The following is a 26,912-nucleotide window of genomic DNA, read 5'->3' as shown; positions in this document are numbered from 1 at the left end:
AGGCCTTGTAAGTCACAGTAAGGCTTTTACTCTCAGTAGTAGATGGTAAAGCGTTGGAGGGTTTTGAGGAGAAGAGTGACACAATCCAGTGTTTTTCAACAAATATTTGTCGAGTACCTACTGTGGTGTGGGTGAAGCCATACACTTGGGTGCTGAGGACAGACTAATGGACATGACAGACATGGTACCTGCCTCATGGAGCTTATGTCTAAGTGGGAAAGAAAGAAAAGCAAATAAACATACTCACAAAAGTAATTCTAGTTGGGATGATGCTGAAAACTAAATCAAGGACCCAGGAGCTTATGTCTCTCTGAGTCCTGGCTTTAAGGAGACTTCTCTAAGAAGGCAATACTGTAGGTTGAGCTTAAAGAAGACAAAGCAGCGAGAGAAATATAACCCCAGGGGAAAGAGTGCACCAGGCAGAGGGAAGTGCATGATCAAGAGCACAAGAGAGGAAAGGATGTGGCCTGTTGCAAGGACAGAAAGAAACTGGCCCAGCTGGTCCCCAAAGCAGGAGGGGGTGAGTGAGCAATGGGATGGCACCATGCCATTGGCTGGAACCAGACCAGGCTGGAAGTCACCCAGTAAAGGGATGTGAATAAGAAACTGGTGACCCATGATAGAAAAATGCCAGACATCATAGGAGAGAGAATGAGCAGTGAGAAGTGCCTGGCCTGTGTGGCTCAGTGGTTAAGCATCAACTGACCTATGAACCAGGAGTTCACAGTTCCATTCAGTCAGGACACATGCCTAGGTTTCGGGCTCACACCCCTGCAGGAGGCAGCTAATCAATGATTCTCTCTCATCATTGATGTTTCTATCTCTCTCCCTCTTCATGGGAATAAATAAATACCGATGTGTGTGTGTGTGTGTGTGTGTGTGTATATATATATATATATACACACACACACACACATGTGTGTGTATATATACATACACACACACACACACACACATATATATATATATACACACACACACACACACAGATATATATATATCTGAGCCACATAGGCCAGGGCCAAATATATATTATATATCATATATTATATATCACATATTATATATCACATATTATATATCACATATCATATATCACATATTATATATCACATATTATATATCATATATTATATAATTATATATATAAAATTATATATATATATATATTTAAAGCTTTAAGAGGTTGCAGGGAAGAGAACTCACCTGGAACTTTGGAGGAAGGAGGCAGTGTTGACCTGAGCTTTGAGGGTGCCTGGTTTAGCCATGTCCCGAAGGGGAAAGGACGTTCTAGGAAGTGAGATCCAGCCTCAAATGCCTGCTCAGCCAGCAATAGCTAGAGCCTTTAGGAGTCTTTTTCTCCACAGGAAATGACATGTGCCTTGCAGGTTTGAGAGAATTAAAGAGTGTTCATAAAATTTCCCTTTGCACAGTAAATGCCACACACTTGTCCTCATGACAGAATATACATTCTGTGGGTTTGAGTTTCTGTTCCCCAGTTTGAGTGAGAGCCCAGAACTACAGACAGTTACACTTTGAAATCTAGGTATAATTTTCAACACTTGATTTGTGTTTGTTTTTTAGAGAGAGAGTAGGGAGAGGGAGAGAGAAACTTCGATCAGTTACCTTCTGTATGTACCCTGACTGGGAGTCAAACCCGAGATCCTTCAGTGCATGGGTCAGTGCTCCAACCAACCGAGCCACACGGGCCAGGGCCCAGCATGTTTTTTTTTGTTTTTTTTAAGGAAAAGGTACATAACTTTATATCTAGATGAGCACCTACTACGTGCCAGGCACGGAGGTGGGCACTGGACACACACTGGTGACAACATGCCTCCGCACTCTGATACTGCAGGTGTACTTGTGGAACAAACAAGGTAGGAACAAGTGAACAGTGACTTGTGAAAAGTACTAGCAGGGAAAAGGAGGGAGGGAATGTGGAGTGAGAGGGAGAACAGAGGAAGGACATTTAGAATAAGGAGTGGGGGGTCAAGGCCCTTTCCAAGGATAGGGTTTGTAGGCCAAACCCACCCGAGTGTGGCTAGTTAGTCTGGATAATATAACTTCTTTTCCAAGAAATAACTTTCCAAAGTGAACTATACTCTGACGATGAGAAGGAGGCAGGCACGAGAAGAATTAGGTGGAGGCAGAAGGAATCCATGGGCTGAGTAAAGGAAACAGCAATTGGGAAAGGTAAAATGGAGATCAAATCAGTTGTCATATAAAAACAAAACAAAACAAAAACCCCCACCTAATTCCCCCCACCCCCCAAAAAAAGAAAACAAAACAAAACAACTCATGGGGAAATTCAAACCTTTCTCCTGAGAGCAGACACTGGATTTCTTTTCCCAGAAGATGGAATGTATAACACTGACTTAAAGCTACTGATTTCCCATGATTTAACCAGAAGTGATGTGATGAGCACTATAAGCTGTGAGCAGCCACTTGTGAGTTCTATGAAGCACCCTCGAGGATGCAATTGCAAACACCAGGACATCCTTTTTCTATCACAATATTCCTTTGCAGTAGATAGTCAATGGTTTTGTCAATTTTATAGATTGGAAAGAAAACCACGGAGACCCTGTACATCGTGTTCAAATTAATCTTAGACCTACAGTGTATATCCCACGTTTACTCTGGCTCACTCAAGACATCCAACTCCACTCCGCCTTCATCCCCAGAGGAAACCTGCAAATTTTACTGCAGATGTATAATGCATGAGAACATTCCATCCAGGAGGCAATTTCAGTAAAAGCTCTGTGTTTTCATGAATGTGTCACAATAGTTGGGGCCTGCCCTGCTCCATTTCTTTCTACAAGAACCCTTGTGCCATGACTGATGTTGGCTGGCACCTCCAACGTGCTGACTTATAAGAACGTGATCAATATGCAAGCTGATGAGTACATACTCCTTAATATTCAAGACTGAAGAGGTAACCTTGAAAGGGAATCCATAAGAAAATCTGGTCAAGGAAGCTACTCTACTTGTTTTCTGGTGTCTTTTGAAGAGTATCAGTATAACATAACCCATTGTCTTTCCCTTTTTGGTTTAGCTACCAGGAAACTCCCTGTCTGTCCAAGCCAGTCCTCCCTCTCAGCAATCCTTGTAGCCAGCATATTTTCTCCTATTGTTTTTCTATTTATATTGACTACCTTGTTTGAATATAGAGGTTTGTGGATAACTTATAATCATTCATTTTGAAAGGGGACTAATAATAGATAAATATTGCTTCTTACTACAAATGTGCACCAGATTTTAGGATCTGTGTTTGTCAATAAACAAAGCACAAACTTCTAGGCTGAGACCCCCCAGAATTAACGCCAGCCTCCTTCCCATCTCCCTGCTTGACCTCAGGCAATTCTCTTCTGAAAATCTATGTTGAGATGTGTGTCATCCTTTTTAGTAGACTACACTTGTTATTCCTGCATCAAGAAGTGCTGGGAAAAATAACCACAGTATATCCTGAAAACATTTTTTTTTTTTTTGGGGGGGGGGTGTATTTTTTGCAGCTTTATTAAAATAGAATTTATATATTGTTTAAGTTTAAAGTACACCACCTGTTGATTTGATAACATATATTGCAATATGGTTACCATGGTAGCATTAGTTGATACCTTCATCATATCACACAATTACCATTTTTTTTTTTTTGTGGGGAGAACATTTAAGATAAACTTTTTTTTAGCAACTTTCAAGTATAAAATACAGTTTGGTCAACTACATTCACAACACTGTGCGTTAGCTCCCTCGAGCTTATTCATCTTCTAACTAGAAGTTTGTATCTTCGACAAACATATCCCCATTCCTTCCCCGACCCCTAGCCAGAGCTCTTCCTAAGCAAAGCAAACAAAACAAACAAAATCCCTAATCTCATCATCGTTTTTAACTTCCCTTTTGTCTGAGTTGCTTGCCTTAGTCCTAACTCAACCCGAAGACATTTTTATGCTAAATGCAAATTGTGAGGTATGAGTAGGGTATTATGGTTTTCTTCCTCCAAAATTTTTTCATGTAGCAAAGTATTCCATGTCAACTTGACAGAGTCTCAGAACTAAAAGAAGGGACTGTACAAGATAGTTTTATTGCCCTGGTAGACAATAAAAATGCTGGGCAGGAAAACCCAATCTTGATCTTCAGGTGTTATTTCTAAGAACTGGAAGGAGAAGGTAGGTCACGTGATGTAAGATTACTGTACTAGTCAACATCTTTGGTTGGAAGCCAGAGAAAACAACTCTGTCCAATTTATGCGGAAAATTAACTCACTGGAATGCTATGGGGGAGATAACAGAACAAACAGAAGGTTATATATAATACCAGGCGTGGAAGGGCAGGGATTGGGGTAGCTCAGAATGTGTATAAGTAACAGGATGACCTACGGTCTCCTTAGAATGAATGCGCATCTGTTATGTGTAGTCCTATCCCTCTGCTCAAGGGCCGAACTCCAAAGAAAACATCTGTACCCCCCAGCTTATGCCCAGGTCTGTCTCTCAGCCAGTGGAGGGGCCTTCTTTACAAGGCCAGTGTCTGTGATCAGTGGAAAAGGGAAGCTCCCTCAAAGCAAAATCAGAATGCTCAGAACCAGAAGAAGGAAGTGGATGATAGTCAGGCAGAAACAAACAACGGAGCCAACCTAATCTTATGAACTGTTCATTAGTGACGGTCATTGGCACTAAGGCTTCCAACAAACCTGATCATTCTATGAGCTGCACCACAGTTCACTCTATTATTCCGCCTTGTGACACCACCGCTAGCTCTCTGACTTCTGTGACTTCAGGAAGCAAGGAGAGACAGAGTGGTATCCTGGAAAGCTCTTACCCAAAAGTTAAGAGTCTCAAGTTCCTAAGACAAGCAAGCACTTCCTTGTGGAAAAATATGGCCTACCCAATATAACTGTTAAACAGTCACATTTAAGTCAAGGATGTGTTGCTTCGGTGATTCCATCTGGAGACTTGGCTGGGAAACACATGCTTTAAAAACATGGCAGCAGTATCTCTTTCTATAAAATTTTTCACTTTGATCAATTACCAGTGGGAAAGTGGTATGTGGGTCAATGGCCTAGAGTAGCCCCTGCCTGGTGGTACCTTTGTTTTCTGGGCATGCCTCGGAAATCCCCTTTTCTGAGTCCCAAGCAGAATTGAGCTGGGCCAACCAAATGGATAATTTGGAGCTGTGGGGAGGAGAGGCTTTTTGATTAAGTTGAAGTGGGTTAATCCTAGGGGCCAATTTGAGGTGCGGTAACTTCTTAGTTCCTGGTGCAACAGAGGCTTTAATTGCACCAACACTAGTACTGACCACCTAGTTCAAACAGCCTTTCCCCACATATGTTCTCTAAGGTCACTCTCTTATTTCCTTTCTTGTGTTTACCATAATCTGAAATGATTTCCTGTTTTTTGGCTTTATTAAAGAGAAAACCACAGCCCCCAAATGGCGAAACATGTGCTTTAGCATGATGATTTAGCCAGTGACACCAAACATACATTTAATACCTGACCTAACCACTGTTTCAACCTTTCCTAGAAATATCATGTTAATCAACCAGTCTGGAATTTTCTGGTCAAGGCTCTCTGCCACATGGGCCCTCTCTATTTCCCTAATCATCTCCACAGAAAGAAGTGATCTGCATGGGGCAGAGGTGGGGTGAGGGAGGGGAAAGAGACAAAAAACAAACCTTCAAGGGTCTCCTCCCTCAAAAGAAATTGTTTTGGTCTAAAAATAATCCTTTCTTTGGTTAATAGCTCCATGCCCCACCCTTCTTTCTATAAAAGTCTTCCATCTTGTACAACCCCTAGTTGCCCCCTTCTAGTTGCTGGATGAGATGTGTCCCAATACACAAATCACTTAATAATACCAAAGAAATCTTCACATTTACTTGGTTGAATTTCTTTTTTTTTAAACAGGTTGTGAAGCACCTGTCTCCCATCATTAAGATGTAAAACCATAAGGTCATAGTCTGTCTTGCTCAGTTATATCCCCACCTCAGTACCTGGCCCAAAGCAGGCCTTCAATAAACATTTGTTTTATGACTGAATTGCTACAGATGGGCGTGCACGTGGCTACCCAGAAGACTGAGCAGGGTAACCTTTTGCCCATGAGAGGAGAAGCTGATCTTTCTTCATTTCAGTGTACCTACTATGTGCTAAGCATTGGGCACACAACCGTGAACAAAGCCAAAACAGTCCCTGCCCTCATACTACTTACGCTTCATTTACTAAAGCAGTGGTCGGCAAACAGAGCCAAATGTCAACAGTACAACGATTGACATTTCTTTTGAGAGCCAAATTTTTTAAACGTAAACTTCTTCTAACGCCACCTCTTCAAAATAGACTCGCCCAGGTCATGGTATTTTGTGGAAGAGCCACACTCAAGGGGCCAAAGAACCACATGTGGCTCATGAGCCGCAGTTTGCCGATCACGGTACTAAAGGATGATGAGTCCTACTTGCTCTGCTGACCAAGCATTTGAAACTTATTTGAATGGCAACAATTGTAATAGCAGTAATTAGTAAAAACAAATAGCCATATGTACTAAACACCCTGGGCCAGACACTTTGCACATATTACCATATTCAAATCCTTCTAACAATTCTGTTAAGATTTAAAATATGAAGCACCTGAGTCTCAGAATGTTAGGAGGAAGAACCCAAGGTCACACAGCTGGTGAGTGTTGAAATCAGCTGGTCTCTGTGACTTCGAAGCCTACAGTTTTCACCTACATCTCCTCATCACTCACAGACAGGTAGGGTCAGTAGCTGGACACATACTGACAGAGCACCAGGGCACTGACCTTATCCCTAAGATATCTCTAGCTCCAGTAGACACTCCATTGGACCATGCAGGATGCGACCAGTCCTGCACGCCCCCTCCAGGTGCCTCACCTCCCGGTGATAATCGCAGCCATTTACCTGAATGCCTGCAATGCAACAGGTGTTGGACTTGCCTTATTACATTGAATCCTAACAGCTCCAGGCGGCGGACGATTTGTTTGTACTCATTCTGCAGAGAAGTCTGAGGCTTAGAGAAGGCAAGCCTCTAGCCCAGAGCCCCATAGCTGCTCAGAAGTAGCAGGAGGCTTCAAGTCACACCTACTGACATTAACCCAGTCAGCCACACCAACCCCCTCAAAGCTGCATCCACTCACCGTTTCTCTTCACGCTCTGGGCATTCACTTGGGCCGCTTGGGAGAGTTCTGCCTCTGTTTCTCCACAGCAAACACCGCCTGCCTTTTGAAGACTCAACTCGCGCACCACTTCCTAGAGAAGCATCTCAGACCTTCCGTTCTCCTGCCAGCATCCGCCAGGAGTTTTGGGGGGGGTGGGAAGGGGGGGGAGCGGAGACTCCATTTTGAGCAAATAGCTATGAAGTCCACGAGTGCCTGGGCTTCACGCCCCCCCAGCAGGGCCATTGAGGTCTTCGGAGCGAGTTCTCAATTCCGCTGCCTCTCCACCTCTAATCCCAGTACAGGAAGGTCTTCCCTAACATGGTAACAAACATGCCTACACGGACCCTCACACTAACATCCAAACGGTTCACGAGCCCCAGAGGTAAAGGCCTAAGCCCAGGGTACGACTTTTATTGGCCCTAATTGGGTCAGGTGCTCAGGCCAGGAAGGTGCTGCGCTCTGATTGGCCAGGCCTGGTCACATGCTCACCCGTGGAGGCATGGAATAGCCCCCATCTTAACCATATGGACTGAGAGTGGGGGAGGGGTGACATCTCCAGAGGAAATGTTAGAACTGAGATGTTGTCACCAGACGGGAGAATGATGATCAGCAGACAAAAAGAACAGATGTCCACTACACACCCCAACCCAGACTGATCGGATGCCCAATTTCATCTTCAGAACCGAGATGCATGTGGGGTATTTGTTGTGTGATTTTCCTCCCCCACAAAACTGTCAACTCCGAGGCACAGGCTGGGCCCTTCTCTTCCTGGGAACACCAGCGCCCAGCACAGTGTCGGACCCAGGAGAGGTGTTCACATCATATTTGTTGAATGATCAAATGTATTCGTTAATTTATAAGGAGCTAAGGGTGTTATTTTAACTCTCAAGGGCAGCATCATGGGGAGATAGAAAGAACACAGATGCTAATCAATGTTTCTCAAAGTACAGTCTGGGGAACCAGGTGCTTCTGGTTGAAATGCAGATTCCCGGGCCCAAGAATGGGTCTACTGACTGGGCGTCTCAGTAAATGGGGTTCAGGTGCATTTAAAGAGATCCTTTGGCACATTCCTGTTAGAACCCTGGCCCCACAGGCAATCTGAATCAGCTGAGTGTGAGGCCCCAGATCCATCTTCAGCAGCTCAGTTTGTTCCTCTTTAAAACGGGGCTAAGAAAGCCTGCATAGTAATATGTAATGAAAAGTCAGTAAGATAACACAGGTGACGTTTCCTTATAAAGTGCTGAAGTTTTTCTAATAATGACTGCTAACTCCTGGAATGTTTACTATGCATGTGTCTGGTGCAGCTCTAAGTTCTAATTACATGTATTAACTCACTTAATACATATAACTCAAAACAACTTTATGAGACAGATACCCAGTATTCCCGTTGTGCTGATGAGGAAACAGATACAAAATTGTTTTTCCTGATAAGGGGCTGAACTAGGATTTGAACTTGCACTCAGCCTGACACCAGACTCCTAACCACTCACTCTACTTTCTTCCGATAGATAATATTATTTCTTTCCTACACAATTCACCCCGTCCACTTTTAAGGTAAAGGAAGACAGTGAAACTCTCTGAGGAAAAAGAGCTCTAAATACAACCTAAAACTACACAACTTCGTTGAAAGGAGAGAAGCAATGATGATGGCATATCATCTTGGTGAAGAGCTGGTTATAGCAGTGCGTATAGTCTGTCTGCACAAGAAAAGTCTCATTCCTAAAATGCACCTTGCTAGATTCTATAACACCTCTGTGCTTTGAAAGCCAGAACTAGTCTGTACTCTTCGATGACTGTTTTTATTTTGAATCGGTATATTTCTTCTTCCTCATTCTTTAGTTCCAGACACCAATATATTTTTTTTTTCCACGAAGCATGAGCACAGCCTGAAGTGCAAGCCAAGCCCTCAGAAATGTGATAGTTGTTACCAAGGATTTGAGAGGAAGATACAAAACCTAGAATCAAGATTTAAATGCTGCACTCTAGTATCTGAGATGGCACAGGTCCACGGCAAATGGAATAAATAAGGCATTCAGGAAGCCACAGAATTGGTTCTGGCTCCTTAGCTGGTGAACTCAGCTGAAAACCCCAGCACACCCCTCCGTTCTGTCCCACCTGGCTGTCCCGGATTTTGTAAAATAAACCCCAAATGCTTCTGCTGTGGATGCCCGGACAATTCAGTTTGATTACGATGGACTGCTTGTCTCAGATCCATACCTTTGGTCTACTGTGATCAAAAAAGGAAACATTAAAATGAGGCGGTCCCTGAAAACAATATGAACTCCTCCAAGAAATAATGTAACTACTCTGTGACAGGTCGAGTATCCTCAGCCTTCATTTCCTTGCCTGCTCTGCTCCACGCAGAATTAGGAAGGCAGTCACCTGCGTGGAGGGTTTTGAATGGCCAGGGAGGGGGAGAGGAGAACCGAATGTGAACTGGGGGATACGGTACCCCTGGGGTGGGGGCTGTGACTCTAGGAGAGAGGAATAGTTTGGTGAGTGACCAGATTACCAGAACTTTTAGGGAGCCCTCAAAGGCTAGCCTGATCCACTTTTCACTCGTGAAAGAAACAACCAGAGTGTAGGGGCAGGGAAAGCTTCATATCAGCCCCTCCACCAGGGCGGGAGGCTGAGTCTGCTTGGTGGTGAGAGCCAGCCTTTCTGCCTGTTTCCTAGCTGGTGGCCCGCCGAGCTCTGCCTCTGTCTGTCCAGTGTCCACCGCGGAGCGCGGCCAGGGCTCCCTTTTCCTTGGGCTATGCACTTTCAACCAGTTTTGAGCAGCCCCGTTTCAGATTGGCCTTTTTATGTTTGATATAAAGAATAGTTGTTGGCCAATTTCATCTTTTCATCGCTGTTCTCTAGGCCTGAATCCAAGCAGTTTGTCAGATGCTCATTAACTCCCCCTTTGGCTCTTTCTAGTGTGTCTCCTAAGCTCATTGTGCCAAGAACTAACGCTTTCTTTTACACGATTCTCTTTCTCTGCTCCATCAGGGAGACAAATTACTTTCCAAAAGGGATCGCCAGGGATGGTTTAATGAGAATTTCTTTGGGGCTAGGCATGGAACGCAATGTAGTTAACATTCGGTGGACTTAATTGGACTTTTCTTTTCTGCCTCTTTTTTAAAAAAAAAATCTGAAGCTATCCTGTTAATCTCTCATTTGTAATCAATTGTGTTGACTAAACAAAAGTCTAGGTCGTCTTTTCTTCCTGTCCCAGACAATCCTTTGTTGCCTCTAAATGCCTCATTCTTGAGTGATCCTGGTCTCGTAGATGGGCCCGATTGTTGACAGTTCATTATTGCGCTTTTGTCCATTTAATCTTTCTTGCTGTGTTTTGCATGTGCATGCCTTAATGAGCTCCGTTGGCAATTAACATGTTTCTAGGAGCAAACTGGTTGCTCAGACGGTTGAGAGGGAAGTGCAGGGAAAAGGGCAACGCAGCTGCCTTGAGGTTGTTTATTTCCCAGCGTTTTCTCAAGACTCCGGTCCCCTCTTTGGCAGACTCCTCCCTCTCACTGCTCCCTCCCCTCCCCCAGCCCATTCAGCACACCTGGATGCCTCATTGCTGTGACTCCTGCTCCTGGCTCAGGCAGTCCTCCATCCTCCTGTGAGCCAAACAGGGACCTTACAGACCACTTCTGCAGCCAAGGCAAGGAGCACAGTGCTCCCCCAAATATGTCTGGATGCTGGCAACTTCTCTGTGTCGCTCTCTGCAGAGAGGACCCTCTAACCCGCCTAAGGCAACAGGACTGTACAATCTGTTATGTACAAGGCTGTGGCTTTGGAACAAGGGGAGGGTTTTTTTTTTTTTTTTTTGAGTTTTGCTGGCAAGATTGCTGAAGTGTGAGCAGTCATGGACAGAACAAACATCTTGTAGGGGAAAAGATAATTGGAGTCTTTTTGTGTCTATGACAGGGCCCCCCCCTCCCCCGCAATTTGATTCTTCCCCCCCCCCAAATATTTTAAGGGTGGCCTCTTCAATTTAATCAAGGTTAGAATATTAACACACAGCTGATGACTACCTTGTTGAAGTCATTTACGGATATTGCAAACGACAAGTCATGCAAACAGTTTAATATGAAGAGGACGGAAAAAATCTGAAAGACAGAGCCTTTTCACCCTTCAATTCCGATGCACGGTGAGGAACTAAGAAGGACCCCAGTTCAGATGGTGACTAAGAGCGCTTAGCGTTTGCTTTCAGAACCTGCACTGTCTGTGAAAGGTATTCAGTGATTCAGACAAAAGGTTCCCTTTCTCTTCTCATTACTCTTCAGGTGAAGGAATCCTTGAATGAAGGAAACAGGCATCTCAAACCCGGAGGAATGACTGCAAACCTGTGGGAGGCAGAGCGAAGCCCTATAGACACAAACTCATTCTGTTTACCCACAATTACCACCAGATGTGAAATAACACCTTCTCAGGTGAGAGCGATTGACAGGTTAAGTAACAGGCAGGTTATGGGGAAACCACCTCGAGGAGGTTGGTGTAAGCAAAACTCGGCTCCGCTTTGCCCCAGAGCCCCAGCTCCCGCAGAGAAGAGCAGTCCCGGAGAGAAACGCCGCCTGCTGCTGCCCTCATTGGCTTCATCTCCTCCGCTGCCTGGTTTGCAAGCAGGCCCCCTTCGCCCCCTTCAGAATGGCACCGGAAACACCTCTCTCCAGTTTGATGAGCTGGGGACCCTCTCGCCAAGAGAAGAATTTCTGAAACAACATTCTCTTACTTGATGGTTAGAAAGTTATTTCCCCGGTGGGTACATCCCACCTATTTTTAATTTATGTTTTCTTCTTAAAGGAGCACTTGAACCTTATTTCCACACGCAGGCCAACTTTTAAACCCTGTTCTCTAAGAGGATGCTTTTGCATAGGATGTTCACCCCTTGCCCAAAGTTCTGGAACTATTTAGAGAGAATGTGGGCTTGTGCTGGCCATTGGTTGGGCTCCAGGAAGCACATCTGCAAAGGATCCTCTCAGGAATGCAAGAAGGAAGGGATGCTGATGGAGACCGCTGTCAGGGGCACCCACGATCTCCCCGAATGGGGGCGGGCTGTGTGAGGAGGCGGGGCTCATACAGCCCATTCTGAGAACCTGGGAAGGCGCCCACTCCCCACGCTCCCCACACCGGCCCCGGAGATAGGGAGATAGGTGTCTGGGAAAGGCCAGGCGGCGTTTCCACGTCCTTAGCCGCCAAGCTGTCCCCGGGGTTTCCTGGGGTTTGCGGCATCTACCAACATTCCCAAGTTCAATCTGCATCTCCCTCTGGGTCCCATTCTCCCCGAAGCGAACTGCAGCCAGAACGAGCTAACATTTAAATTTCTCCTCGCTTCCTCCTCCCCCCCTCCTCGGGCTGCATCTTCCCAGACTTGGGGCGGTGGGGGAGACTACAGAAACGAGGACGCTCTCCTTTCAGGAAATGGAATTCTAATGTACACGTTCCTATTTCTGCCTCGGAGGCACTAAAAATAGCCCCGCGACAGCCTGAGGAAGCTGTCGCCTTCCTCTGTGCAAACAACACCGACACTTCTTCCCCGCGCAATGGGTCTGCGGGCTGGAAAGGCGGCCGGGAAGCCACCTTCGGCGGTGGCCAGGGCGAAGCATCCTACCTTTCAGCCCGTCCTCCTCCAAGGACAAGAACTGGAAACAATGTAGATCCCCGCATAGCCCGGGGTTCGAATCCCAGCCCCACCTCGTCCCCATAACCCTAGGCATGTCATTTGGCTTCTCTTGGCCTCAACTAGTCAGCCCGTCAAGTGGGCATAACCCTCCCCATAGCGAGCTGTGAACACTCAGAAGGACGTGTGTCCAGGGCCTGGCGTGGACCAGGCGCTCCGTAGATGCCAGGTTTTCAAACCCTGTAAGCTCCAGCCGCCACCGGCACTGACCGCCTGCTGTGTCCCGGGCTGTGGGGTGGCCAGACAACAAACCACGCTCAGAGTGGCTTGGGGATTTCCTCCCGCGTTCGCTCTCTTTCCCCCCAGAGAGCCCGCACCTGCCGTGGGAACCGCGTCGCAGCAGCCGCGCCGCCCTCGCGCCGGCAGAGGCAGCACCGCGGAGGCGCCCGCCCACCCCGCCGCCTTCCCTCCCGCGTCTCCTCCCCGCGCCCGGCCGGGGGCCGGGGGCCGGGGGCCGGGGCCCGGGACGTGGGCGGAATCGCCGCGCGGACATTAAGATTGGGGGGGGGGGCGGGGGAGAAAGGGGGAGGGGAGGTCGGCGCGCCCAGCCAGTAATCCGAGCTCGTTGATTATCCAGATTCGGATCAAACGGGGCGCGGCGGCCGGCCCCCTCCTGGGGATGATTAGATGATTAATGGAATGCCGTTTGAAGGGTCTCTGTTTTCTCTCTTAATTTGGGTCATTACTGAGGAAGCAGGCGTGAGATCGTTGCATCAGCGCGCCCGGGCGGCGGCGGGGAGGGAGCTGGCGGTTCGGGAACCGGGCAGGCGGCGCGGCGATCGGGGGCGGGAGGCGGCGGTGGCGGCTCGGGGTGTTCTCCCCCCCACCCCACCCCAGGATCTGCCGCGCGGACCAGGGAGTCCCTGGGACTCAGCCCTCGCCTCCGGGAAAGGCTGGGAGGGACAGCGGCCCCATCGGGTCGCCCAGCGAAGGGTGCAGCCCAGAAGCGCCCCGACTGGGCTAGTGCCGGGTCCTTTACCCCGCTCGAGGACGCACCCCAAATTTGTTCCCCAACATCCAGCTACTTGGAACCCCTCTTTAAAAGAAAAAAAAAAGTCATCCAAATAAAGCAACACCCAGAATTCCAAGCGTCGGAACAGTCACCAAAGAGGAAAATTTCATCACGTGGAGGCCTTTTCACCCAAGCTTTGGGGGTGGGGGGGCCGCTGGGGAGGGTCTTAGTGCGCAGGCGCAGTAGGAACACTGGGTTGGCCTCCCAGGGGGTCCAGGCGCCCCAAGGAGGTCGCCTTTGGTCAGGGAAACGCTACCCGTGTGCATTGCCTGCTCCTTCTTCGGCGTTTGCTGAGCGGATGGCGCCGCGAGGGGACAGGGACGGGAAAGAAAACGCGCACAATGACCTGTTTATTGAGTCACATATGTGTGTATTCCGTGTTCGGATGGACAGGAGGGTTTACATGGCTGTAGAATGGCGGCTGAGGCGTTGCTGTCCCAGGCCGGTGGCCGGAATGAAATACGCGTCGGCGCACAAGGTTTCAATAAGTTTCCCGAATGAATATACAAAGGTGGGAGCCAGGCTGCTCGCTTCCAGTCATGGAGGAAACGTATAAACTTTCCAAAAATTCGCTGGTTTAGATAAATAGAAGTTAGCCTCTCTGCTACAGTCTCTTTCCCTCTGAATTGTAGACACCAGTGGACAGGCGCGCTCTGCCCGGGGCCGGAGAGTCTGGCCGGAGGGAGGGCCGGCCTGCGCTCTCAGCTCTGCACAGTCCGGGCCAGGTCCTTGGCGGCCGGGGCGGCGGGGCCCGCGCTGTCGTGCAGTTTGCGCACGTGCTTCTTGAGGTCAAAGTTCCTGCAGAAGCCCTTGCCGCAGGTGGCGCAGGTGAAGGGCTTCTTGTCGTTGTGGGTGTGCATGTGGAAGGTCAGATTGTAGACCTGGTGGAAGGCCTTGTTGCAGATGGTGCACTTGTACTGCTTCTCGCCGCTGTGGGTCAGCTTGTGGTTCTTGTAGTTCCCTGCAAAGACCCAACACAGCACGGTTCGGGGATGGCGTGGCAAGGGGAGGGAGGGGGTGGCGACTGGGCCTCCTGGGGTCGGCTCCAGTGCTTGGCTCAGCAGGGCGCAACCTCTGCGAGCCGAGAAGTTGTCAAACTTCGTCAGTGTCCAGCCCGCAGCTCGCAGGACTGGCTGGACGTCCCAGCGCCAGCCTCAGCCCGGGCCCTGGTCCCCTCCCCTCCTTCCCCCCCCTCCCCCGCCCGGGCCCCAGGCCCCAGGCCCCAGGCCCGCCCCACGGCCCTCCCGCTAAGCTGGGCCTGCCTGGACACTTTCGCACCCCCAGTGACACTTGGGTCCAACTCTGGCTTGCTACTTCGCTCTAAGAAATTCTCTCGAACCCAGGCTTCGTCTCTCATTCTCTCCCCCCCCTTCTCATTAAAAGTATTACTCCCTCTTGTCCCCCAGCTACCACCTGGACAGTTGACATGCTTTGGAAGATGGAGAGAAACGCTGAGGTTGGGAGTTCTGGGGACAGTCTTAAATCGTTCCCACGTGGTGGGTTTTGCCTAGGGTTTTTTTCCCTTATTTTTAATTATTATTAGAAAGGGGAGTTCCGGCTACAATGGGAACCTTTTCTGTAAGGCAACACTCTCTCCTACCTTCTGTCCCGTTGTCCCTGCCCTCCTTATTCCTGGCTCCTCTGTGCAACCAACCAGAATCCGGCGAGGTCTGCTAGCTGCCCGGGAGCTCCTACCAAACCCGGCCCAGCCCTATTGCAGAGAAACGCGGCGTGCCCGCTCCCTCTTTCCAGACCGCTCAGCCTCTCAGCTGCTAGCCGGCCCGCCGGCACCCCAGGTGAGAGGGGCAGAGGCCTCCGCCCCGCACCCTACCTTTCTGGTGGAAGCCTTTGCCGCAGAACTCGCAGACGAAGGGCTTGTAGCCCGCGTGGATGCGGATGTGCGTGTTGAGCGTGGAGCTGCGGTTGAACGCCTTGCCGCACTGGTTGCATTTGTGAGGCTTTTCCTGCGGAGAGGGGCGCAAAGGCAGTGAGGCCGGGTGCTGGGTGGGGAGAGGCCACCTTGGGGGGGATCTTGAGGGAGCACCTTGGAGGGAGGGGCGAGGGCTCTCGAAGGAGCGGGGTACGGGAACCCTGGGCCATCCTCTCCCAGCTACCCAGCTATGCCGCTCGCTCGGGAGCAGGGCATTGCGCGCGGGTGGGCCGGGCCGGACCCAGGGCCACGGGGCCACGGGGCCACGTACCTGGGTGTGGATGATTTTGTGTCTGCACAGCGTGCTGGCTTGGCGGAAGCCTTTGCCGCAGACTTTGCACACGAACGGCCTGGCTCCGGTGTGCACAGGCATGTGGCGGGTGAGGTTGTAGTGCGCGTTAAACACCTAGGGGAGGACACAGGGGAGGGGGGCCTTGTGGTGTGTCCGTGGGGGAGCCTGGCCTCAACCCGCGGAGGCCACAGCTCACCCTGCCCAGGCGACACCCCTCCCCCAACCAGAGCCCCTTTCATTCTGCAAAGGGCTCCCCAACCCTCTGTCCTCCCCAGCTGCCTGTGGCACCCCCATTGTACAGAACAGGAAACTGAGGTCGGGGACTTGAGTAGACAGCTATTGGGGAGCTCCTAGAGACCAGGGAGCGCCAGGCATCCCCCCAAGAAACAGCCGCCGCTGCTGCCCACCCCTCCCGGACCCCAGGGCCCAGGCCTCACCTTGCCGCACACCTCGCAGGTGAAGTTCTTGGGCTTGCCGTCCGCGGAGGCGCCGGGCAGCTTGCCGTGGTGGCCCTTGCCGCCGCCGCCTCGCTCGGCCGTCAGCGCCGAGTTCTCCTTCAGCACCTGCTCCAGCGGCGCGGGCAGGCGCTCCTTGTGGGCGTAGGGGGCCGCCGGGTGGGCGAACTTGTCCGCGGCCAGGCCGGCCAGCTTGGCGTTCTCCAGCAGGAAGAGCTTGGGGTGCGCTGCGGCCAGGGCGGCGGCGGTGGCGGGGGCCTGCGCCGCGGCGGCGTTGAGGAGGCCCGAGGGGAAGAGAGGGCCGCCCAGCAGCTCGGAGGACGGGTAGGCGGCCGAGTCCAGGTAGTTGAAGTAGTAGAGCGAGCCGCTGGCCGGCAGCCCCACGGCCGCGTGGTGGTGGATGACCTGCGGCTTGATGACGCGGCCGGCAGGCAGCGCGGCGGGCGCCAGGCCCAGCTCGGCCTTGCAGCACACGCCACAGTTGGTTTTGCACAAGCCGCTGGCGCCGCACACCGGGGCCCCCCCGCCGCCGCCGCCCGCCCGGAGGCTGCTCTTCCAGAGCTCCGAGTAGCTGAGCAGCGTCTTGGAGGGCATGTCGTAGCCCAGGGGCTGCAGGGGGAGCATGCAGGGCAGCGGCGAGCAGAGGTTGAGCAGTTTCTTGCCCTGGCCGCCGCCGTCTGCCTCCAGCGCCCCGGCGGGCCGGGGCTCGAAGGGCGCGCGGGGCTCCGACGTCTTGGCCATGATGCGCTCGATGGAGAAGGCCAGCGTCTTGGAGGTGGCCGGCGACGCTCCTCCGGCGCGGGGACAGGCCGGGGGCACCATGGTCTCCAGGGAAGCCGAACTGGCCATGGCGCTCCGGGGCGAGGCGTGCGGGCTGGGCCAGGGCGCAGCAGCCTCTCTCTCCTCTAAGTCTGCATCCCGGAGGAAAAGGCGAGGGAAGCAAACCGCAGTTTAATAAGCACCTAAGTCGGGTCCAGGTCACCCATTTGCATTCAAATGAACAGGGGCAGGCAGAACAAAGTGCACCCAAGGGTACCAAATCGCCGCTCATTCATCCAGCGCGCGAAGGGACCCACCGGCCCTGCCCTGGGACATTCAAAGGGGGCGCGGGGAGGGCTTACAAAGGACCAGGAGAGAGAGAGGAGAGAGAGAAAGGGAGGGAGAAAGAAAAAGAGCCTCAAATGAACCCCCCTGAGCGACTCCCCAGACCCCGGCCTCCTCCGGCACGCGCGCCGGGGGCTGGACGGCGAAGGGGCGAAGTTACTGGGGACCCCGATGCCACCGCGCCTTTACCTCTGTCCCCCGCCGCCGCGGAGCTGCCTCCCGAGCCATGCAGCGCTGTCTCCGCTGTCACATTTTGATGGCAAACCTCTTCCCCTCCGCGTGAGATCCCTGTCTTTCACATGCAGCTGACATCACTTGGAGGAGTCACTTCAAGGGGAAGGGCCCGGGCTGCGGCGCGGCCCCGCCAGCGGCTCCCGTGTCCCCCGCGCCCGCCGGCTGCCGCCGCCGCCGCCCCTCAAACTTTAAACGGAGGCAACTGGCGCCCGCGCTCCCCTCGGGAAAGTGCGAGCGGCTCGCGAATCATCGGGAAGGAGGGGAGAGAGGGGAGGGGGAGGGGGAGGAATCGTGATCGTTTTGCCGGTGGAGAAAAAAAAGTGGCGGGGGGGTGGGGGGGGGGGGAGAAAGAGAAAGAGTCCAAACCCAGACAGAGTTCCGTGCGTGATTCACAACTTTGGGGGCCTATGGGTTTGGGGGACGCGGGGAGGACGGGGGATCCCGGTCTGGCCGCCCCAAAGGGCCCCCGAGGGTCCATCTAGTTGCCGAAGTAGCATCCCCTTCGCCCTCCGCAGCCGCGCCGGCCCCGCGCTAATAAGCTGCTGCGGTGTAGCCGCGGAGCCGGCGCCAGCCCCGAACACGCGCACATGGTAATTACCTCATTAGGATGTGGCGCAGGGACGCGAGCGCCGCGTTTGGAGGGCGAACTTGTTAATGGGGAATTATTAATTTATGCAAAAACAAAAAACAAAAAACACGAGCTTGCCTCGGCTGGCGTCGGAGGAGGTCGGGAGAGAGCTCCCGCCGCCTGGGGACGACCCCGCAGCGCCGGGCAGAGAGAGGCCGCGCGCGCCCAGGTTCCCCGGGACCAGGCGGCCGGCGGGGCCCCTCCCCCTCCCCGGCCAGCTCCCCGCCCCCGGCCAGTTGGAGGCTGCGGGAGATCCTATGGATCAGAACCGCCGATCTGTGATCGGGTGTCGGAGGAGGCAGAGCCCGGCTCCGCTGTTGGTGCAGGGCTGCTGCGCGCGGGGGAGAATGCGGAGGGCAGCTCTCCCCGCGGATGGATGGGGACTTGCTGTTTGTCTAATTGAGAAGGGCCAGTCTCCACCTGTTTAAGGAGCAGATTGAAACGGCAGAACCTCCCCTGGATCCTATTAAAACGCTTTTCCCTCCGAAGGCCCATTCAGGGGAACCAATTTTCCGAAGTGATTCATGGAGCTGAATTCTGCCAAGGCAGCTCTTTCACTTTTCGCCACTAAAGCGCCGCGTGGAACCGGGTTTTGTGTTTTTCTAAAATAAAGAGGAGGATTATCAGGGGGGTGGGTGGGGGGAAAGGGGCCTGGAGGGGGGCGGGAGAGACTTAGTGTGGCCAGAGGTACAAGCGGAGGGAAGAAAAGGCCCTTTTCTAGACAGGCCCCAACTAAGTTCGGAGGAATTCGGCGTTTTGTGCCTGGTGCACAAAAGCAGCGCTCTCCGCTCCCAGCCCGGCTTGGAGCGGCTGAATTCGTCTGTTTGCAGACCGCTCCACCTGCGTATCACAACAAACTGCTCCAAGACGCTTCAACAGGACGGATGCTCCTGGCGACAACAAAAGTGGCGGAGGCTGAGGGCTCTTGTGGGGCGGAGGCCGGCTAGCAGGAGAGTTAGGGAGAGAATGAGGTTTGGGAACAGGAGGAGGGGGCGGGAGTGTGTGCATGTTGTGTTTTTTGTTTTTTTTTTTAAACTTTTGGATGGTTTTGTTTCCGGGACAATTATATCTTGCCTGCCAGCTTTTGCAAGACCACCGGCTTTGTGGCCGCAACCAGAGTCTAAGAGGATTATGGTGGGTATAATATGAGCAAACAGGGTTGAGGGTTTGACAGTGAATTCCATCTCCAAAGACACAGGACTTTGTGGCGCTTGGGAAATGGCTGGTGGACACAAACCCTCTTCCCTTTCACCAGGAAAGGCCTGGAGGCGCTGAGCGTCCAGCCCCAGGCCTCTGAGGCCAAACGTCCCAGGAGAACCAGGAGGAGAAGGCACCGGGAGCAGTTAGCTTTAACTTCAGGCAAACCGCTCCTTTTCCCCTTCAGAACTTCTACCCACCCCTCCTCTGGGTGTATTTGCAGACAGGATGTCCGCGGCAGGTAAGGAAAGGAAGAGTGTACTTGGACAGCAAGGAGTAGGAACAAAGAAAGATCTCCAAGGGAAAGTTGCCCAGGGGGTGACTGCCCTCCTGCGACGCTCAGAAAGTACCCCTAAATTCTGCAGTCACGAGTCTGTTCCCCTCAACCCCTCCCCCTTTCCAGATCTCAGAGCTAGAAAGGGGCTTATTCCTCTGGAGGGGAGCATGTCCATACGGCTCATTTAATTCCGATGGTCAGAGAGGCAGAATTCCAGACCCAATGTACCCCACCCCTATGTTAATGTGAAAGCAATAATAAAGATAAGCCCCCCTCCTACCTCCCCCCCTCCCCAACCACCAAAACAAGAAGCAAACCAACAACTCACCCGGGCATCGAAACAGTAACACTACAGTCTCAAAACCTGAATTTCTAGCCCGACTTTGCTGGGAATTTCATTCAGCCACCAGCCCTGTCCCCCAAACCCCTTTCCAAACTGGGTGACTGTGGATCTCGGAAGCAGCTTTTGTGGGATCTGCTGATTTGAAAGCCAGAGGAGGCTGAGAGGCTCCAGTGAACCTGCCTCGCCATCCCTCCGGCTCTCTGTAGCCGCAGAAGCCACATCCCTGCCGGCGCCACAAAGGAGCGCTACCTCCGCAGAGAGAGGACGTGTGGGCAAAAGCAAGTCGCTCCTAATGCGCCCGTCTTTCCAAAAGGTTGGGTGAATACGCTGGCTTTTGGGAAAGTCTTTAATTAGCTTCCACAAACTTCTCCTTCCCTTGTCTGCAGCTTACCCTGAAGTGGAGGGTTGGAAACTGTTTTACACCTTGCCACTCACATGTTAATTAATCTCTATCTAACCCTAATTGCAGTTTATTCAAGCACCGCTCAACAGCTCACCCACACAATAAACACTGGTCCTACTTTTATACATATTACTTCACGTTAACACATCGAGTAATTAACTCCAGTACCAACTAATAGTGCAAACAAATATTTTCTGTAAACGAGATGATTTCAGGCAGAAGAAGAGAGGACTGGGGAAACGTGAAGCTTGGAGGAGGCAGCTCTGAGATTTCGCTTTGCTGCCTGCAACCTTCCAAATTCCTCCTCAGTTGCAGTATTCCCCCCCATTTAGGGTCAAAATGCTTTATTATTTTTTTAAGAGAGGGACAACCATAGGAATTAAAATGTCACAATTTCAGGCAGTTGATGGAGGGGTTCTGTGAGCTAATGTAACTTTTTTTCTTGCTGCACATTTTCAGGGAGGGAAAAAATCCGAATGGCATAAAGGGCAAGAGGAAGGTCCTGGAGTAAGATGTTTCAAGAACGTGGATCCATTCTCGGAGAATGAAGCTCGCCAGCCCCCCTCTCTGAGGAGTCCCGTCTTTAAAAGGACGCTTTCCCCATCCCAGTGAGCCGAGATTGTGGCGACAGACTGGAAGGCTCAGTCTCTCTCCCAAACTGGTGTACAAGCTCCACTCTGGGGGTTCGCTGCCTCCAGGCTCACAGCTAGACCTGAGAGCCACTTGACTTGGAGGGAGAGGTCGGGTCCACAAAGCCCTCTAGGCCTCAGCCTCTCTGCCCCGGGATTGGGATTCCCAGGCAGCGCTCCTGCAGTTTCCGGGAACCCAGGCCCCTGGCGGGCAGCCTCTCTGGACGACCTGGGCTGGAACCCCCCCGTGCATGGCCTGCCAGGCCTGGACCCACCGTGGGCTCCCCCTCTGCCCCGAGGATTCCTCTCCGGGCCCATCTCATTCCCGGTGCATCAACCCAAAGACAGACGCTTTCCCCTCAGCCCATCTGGCCCGCGCCCAGGCCTCCAGGCTGCGGCTGGGGCGGGGAACGCTGCCTGAGGCAGCCTGAGCGCTCCCCATGTGCTCAGCCCAGCGCTGCTGCGGCTCCCCCGGGCCTGACCCAGACCGCGACCTCGGGGATCTGGGGCTGTGGGTCCCCGGACCCCAGCCAAGCCGCTCGCGCGGGTAGGGAGTTGAGGGGAGCCAGGCTCAACCCCAAGGACTGGAGCTCAATGTTTTAATTGAAATCGCAGTTTAGGCTCAGCTGGTGGCTGTCTGTCCATGTTGCTGGGGCTCCTCTGGTGGGAAGCATATGAAATGTGACTGGCCTGCTGGCCTCCCCGCCCGCCCCCTCCCTCCAGCCTTTTTGTGGTCAGGAAACCAAACACTGTAATGGTGACTTTTGTTTTTAAAAAATGTAATGCCAGAAATCGCCCTACTGAGCAGACGCCTTGAGAAGGTGAAGCCAACCTCAGAGGAAAACCCCTTTCTCCAGCGAAGCTCACAGGTTGGCATCACTCCTGGGATCTCCCAGGGGCAAGGCTCTACTCCAGGAAGGTGTCATTCCAGCCCCGGCGACTTTTAGCGCTTGGTTCTAGATGATATTAATTAAAATACTACCATTTTCTCTTCCGATGATTAGATTGCAATCAATACGTAACGCACCATCCCACGCCACCTTCCCTGGGGCTGAAGGTTGCTGAATAGATCCGAGGTTATTTCTTCTGGCTACTCTTGTAACTTGTTTGGAAAACAAAACAGAAAGCCCCAAACTAAACAAACTTTATGGCTGAAGAAGTCTCCCTCCCTCCCTCCCTCCCTCCCTCCCTTCCTTCTTTCTAAAGGGACAGTTAGGATCTGATTTACTTGGTGCCGCGCAGCAACGCTGAAAATAGATGAACTCCTGAGGACGAATTCTTCTGCGATCCCACCCCCAGGAAGCATTTTATTGAAAACATTCCAACCGGCTTGCCAGAGGCGGCTCATCCCCAGCACTGGGGGCCTCGGCCTGGGGTGAGCACGGTTTGCAGGATTAGCGCTCGGGAGAGACAAAGAGCCCCAGATACCCGGGCGAAGCGAGGCTGGGTGCCCGGAGAGCTCCAGGGCTCCGGATACCCGCCGGGAGGCGAGAGCAGCCTCCAGCCTGGCCTGGGGGACAGGTGGGCTAGCGCTATCTGCACCCGCCCTTGTCCCAGGGAGGCTGGACGGCCACAACCAGGGCGGCCCAGCGCCAGTCCCACTACCCCTGCGGCTGTTCTGCAAAGGGAACTGGTTTGTAAAATCAATGCACCGCCTTGGTTTCTCCCTCAAACAGGAGAGACGCCTGTAAGCCAAGGGCCGCGGGGTATCATGGTTTCCAGAATTCCCCCAGCCTTCTCCGTGACGGCGCAGCGCACACCCACTGCATCTTGGGAAACCTGGGCCTCAAGCACGCTCCTAGGCCGGAGGGAGTCCCCTCCGAGAGCAGGTCTGCAGGGTGCCCACGGCGAGGTGTGCTCTCCCCTCTGCCTGGTGCATGTATAATCGCACATATATTTAAAATGTATTTAAATACATATCCTATATGCATATGCATGCATATTGTGTATCTCTCAAGTATATATAGCCATGTTATTGACAACCCTCTGCTTAGAAATGCCATTTGATTAGGAATCTGATCCAATACCCGGGCGCAGTGGGGAAGGCAGTAGCCTCGCGCAAACGTGTTTTTTTGTTTTGTGGTTTTTTTATTTTGCTCCTGTCACGTGGTTTTGTTATGCTACCCAAAGGAAACAATCATTTATAGAGAACAATTATTCTACAATATATTAATATATATTATACACAAATACATATGAGTGTGTATAATATATAATGAAAATACATACATAATAAAAACAAAACAAAACAAAACAAAACAAGACGTTTTGGTGAGCGACAGGCCCTGCCTGGTTGGGTGATGGGGACTTCTGACTCCCGGGGAAGCAGGCTTAGGCTCAGCGGAGTCATTTCACTTGGCAGCTGGTTAAACTCCGCGATGGAACCTGCCCAAAGGCATTAGTGTTAAGTGCTGAGAGCTGGACTTAGGGCACCGGGGAAAGGAGGGCCTGGGAGGGGCGATGCCGGGAGAGGAACTGATTCCAGGTTCGCCCAGACTTCTGGAAGTTTGCGGGTCAGTGTAGGTGTGACCTGGCTGGTGCTTTGGCTGAGGATCTGAAAGGCTGGGGTCGCTGGACAAGTGAATCCCTGGGCTCTGTTCAGTGTGGCTTGGATAGCAGCTTCTCAGGTGTGCCTGCTAACGAAATGTTCCCCCCCACCCCCGGCCCTGAGGTTCTGGAGCTCGTCCCTGTGCAGCCCAACCCCAACTTCTCACCTGGGTAAAGACTTCCGTCTGCGTGCGGGCCCCACACCAGGAGTTTAGAGTCTGACTCAGGTAAAAACAAAATGGAAACTGCAAAAATGCTGAATAGAGAGCCACTGAACTGGTCAGTCTCTTTCTATCTCTGTCTCCCTCACACACAGACCCTCCCTCTTCGCAGCTTAAACGAGGGTCATCATGGGTTACTCACTACCAGTAAGCTAAATGCTCACTTGCCCAATAAAGTCAGTGCCTAGAATCGATATGCCCAGTACAGAGACTTGAAAATGGAGGCTGTTGGAGACTAGACAACATGTCTAAGGTCATGTAACTGGCGGTTTTAGGAACCTGTGCTCCTAACCAGCATGCTACAAAACCAGAGTTAAGCAACTACCCCAACTGCGGACAGAGTGTAAGTTGGGACAAACACTGGAAAACTGTTAGGCAGCTTCTACTAAAATGGAAAACTTGCACTCCTCATGACCCGACAATCCCACTCGTAACTACAATAGAACATGCCCAACAGAAATGTGTATTTATGTCACCCAAAGACATGCATTAGGCTGTGCATGGCGGCAGTATTTGTCACAGTCTTAAACCGGAAATTGTCTGAATAACGAGCAAGAGCAATGCCATAAATACAGAGTGGTGTGTTCACAAAATGAAATACTGCACAGCAATAGGAATCCACAGACCACAGCCACACTGAACAACATCGAGTCTCACAGGCATGCTACTGAGCAAAAGCAGCCGGATCCAAAAGACTGTATTTTGCATGATTCCATTTAAATTAATAAGTTCAGTAATAGGCAAAATTTGGGGGCAAGAAATCAAAGACAATGCTTTGGCATATATTCTTTCTATGCATTTACAGGGCTGACATCATATGGTATACACTATTTTATAATCTGCTTTCTCACTAAAACAGCGTGAATATTTCCTCATCTTTTAAATATGCAACCAAGCCAAAACCAGTTTGGCTCAGTGGCAGAGTGTCGGTCTGTGGACTAAAAGGTCCCAGGTTCGATTCCGGTCAGGGGCATGTACATTGGTTGTGGGCACATTCCCGGTAGGGGGTGTGCAAGAGGCAGCTGGTCGATGTTTCTCTCTCATCGACGTTTCTAGCTTTCTGTCCCTCTTTCTTCCTCTCTGTAAAAAATCAATAAAATATATTTAAAAAAAATAAATATGCAACCAAGACATACTTTTAATGTCTCTGTAGTACTCCACTGGCTTTATGGGGTGCTAGAAGGCTCTATTTTTAAATATATATATATATATATATATATATATATATATATATATATATATATATATATATATTTATTATTGATTTTTTTACAGAGAGGAGAGGAGAGAGGAATAGTTAGAAATATCGATCAGCTGCCTCCTGCACACCCCCCACTAGGGATATGCCTGTAACTGAGGTACATGCCCTTGACTGGAATCAAACCTGGGACCTTTCAGTCTGCAGGCTGATGCTCTATCCACTGAGCCAAACTAGTTTTGGCTATTTTCTGATCTGGATTCCAGTTTATGAATATCTTCAAGCCATGTATGCTTACTATTGGGATATTTTCCTATATATTTGAGACATGTCTAAATACATTTATTTGTTCACATTGTGTATACCTATTATATCTCTATATGTGTTAAATAAGTGACTGATCAGCATGAATTTATCTGCCTTGCCCTCCACTCTCCCCCAGTTCCCCAAAGAGATACTGCTCCTCACCTGTCTTTTGAGTACTGCGTCTTGGGTTTCTTTCTCTGAACCAGAAAACCACATGAATTAATTGGCATTTCGTATAGACTTTTAAAAACAAGCTGCATATAAATTTCTAACATCATTGTCTTTGGAGTTTTCACAAGTTGATCCATTTTCCCAGGGCTCAATGCTTAATCAGGGGAGCTGATTTGAAGCATTCTTCTCATCTAAGACCTCAGTGGTAACTTTGAACTTGGACTTGTACTCTTTGCCTAGGGCTCCAGGTGAAAAACCTCAGGCCAGGAACTGCTTCAAACTTTCCAGACACACCATCTGGCGGGCTGGACTGCCTTGGGAGGTGGAGGGTCTGGTTGAGGGCAGGATGGGGTATGGGGCATTTGCAGGAGCTGGCACTAATAGAAAGCCTTGGCAAGTCTTAGAGCTCAACTCCCTGGGTCTTGGTCCTAGACAAGACCAGGGGAAGACAGGATCTTGGCTCTCTGGCCAGTGACCCAGTTAGCAGAACTCACAGTTTTGCTCTGGGAGATTTCTTAGCTTAGCAGAAAAAGCCCTGGGGCACAGAAATCAAACCCAATACCTGACATCCCCTAATCATATCCATGCTGAACTCGGCCAAGGGGACTGGGGGCAAATCTGATGTCAGCACTTTTGGAAAGTTAAGAACCCACAATTAAGCAATTAAGATGGGGGTGAGGATGTAAGAGCTGGCACTCTAATTTAGGGACATGAAAAAGGTAAGAATTCTCTGGTATTGAAAGAGTGAGAGGAGGGAAGACTCAAGGGGATGGAACTCATTCATTAGTCAGCCAGCACACCTGCTTTGAGGCTTTCTGACCTGGGTACTATCTCCATGCCAGGAACACAGTGCTTGCCAGATCGCCACAGTCTCTGCCCTCAGGCAGCTTACGGGCCTTCATGCAACCAGTAGGTAGGCACACATCCCTTCTGCAAACCGAGCTCTGGGAATTAGGCGTGGAAGATGGGCATGGCTGAGATGGTCTAAGACAGTGGTCGGCAAACTCATTAGTCAGCGGAGCCAAATATCAACAGGACTATGATTGAAATTTCTTCTGAGGGCCACATTTTTTAAACTTAAACTTCTTCTAACACCACTTCTTCAAACTAGTCTCGCCCAGGCCATGGTATTTTGTGGAAGA

At 51.1% G+C, this 26,912-nt stretch overlaps 1 protein-coding gene across 2 annotated transcripts; it reads right to left on the bottom strand.

The window, feature by feature from the left end:
- Nucleotides 1-14,209: 14,209 nt before the first annotated feature.
- Nucleotides 14,210-18,057, bottom strand: FEZF2 (FEZ family zinc finger 2). Of its 2 annotated transcripts, XM_084901739.1 has the most exons (5): nt 17,806-18,057; nt 16,495-17,423; nt 16,037-16,171; nt 15,667-15,799; nt 14,210-14,796 (listed from the first exon to the last, which is right to left on the bottom strand). In XM_084901739.1, the coding sequence occupies exons 2-5, from the start codon at nt 17,359-17,361 to the stop codon at nt 14,537-14,539; spliced, it is 1,395 nt and encodes a 464-aa protein (XP_084757865.1). In that variant the 5' UTR covers nt 17,362-17,423; nt 17,806-18,057; the 3' UTR covers nt 14,210-14,536. The 2 variants fall into 2 exon arrangements, with proteins under 2 accessions (XP_084757865.1, XP_084757866.1); XM_084901740.1 differs by lacking the exon at nt 16,037-16,171.
- Nucleotides 18,058-26,912: the final 8,855 nt, after the last annotated feature.

Source organism: Pipistrellus hanaki, assembly GCF_964339955.1.
Source record: "Pipistrellus hanaki genome assembly, chromosome: 13".
In the NCBI taxonomy this organism is placed as follows: Eukaryota; Metazoa; Chordata; class Mammalia; order Chiroptera; family Vespertilionidae; genus Pipistrellus; species Pipistrellus hanaki.
This window is presented reverse-complemented; position numbering and strand designations above follow the sequence as displayed.

Coding starts and splice junctions, on each gene's coding strand:
- FEZF2 (XM_084901739.1), bottom strand. CDS start 17,361: ATGGCCAGTTCGGCTTCCCTGGAGACCATGGTGCCCCCGGCCTGTCCC. Junction 15,800..16,036: donor ACAAAATCATCCACACCCAG/GTACGTGGCCCC, acceptor CCCTCTCCGCAG/GAAAAGCCTCACAAATGCAA. Junction 14,797..15,666: donor CAAAGGCTTCCACCAGAAAG/GTAGGGTGCGGG, acceptor GGGTCTTTGCAG/GGAACTACAAGAACCACAAG.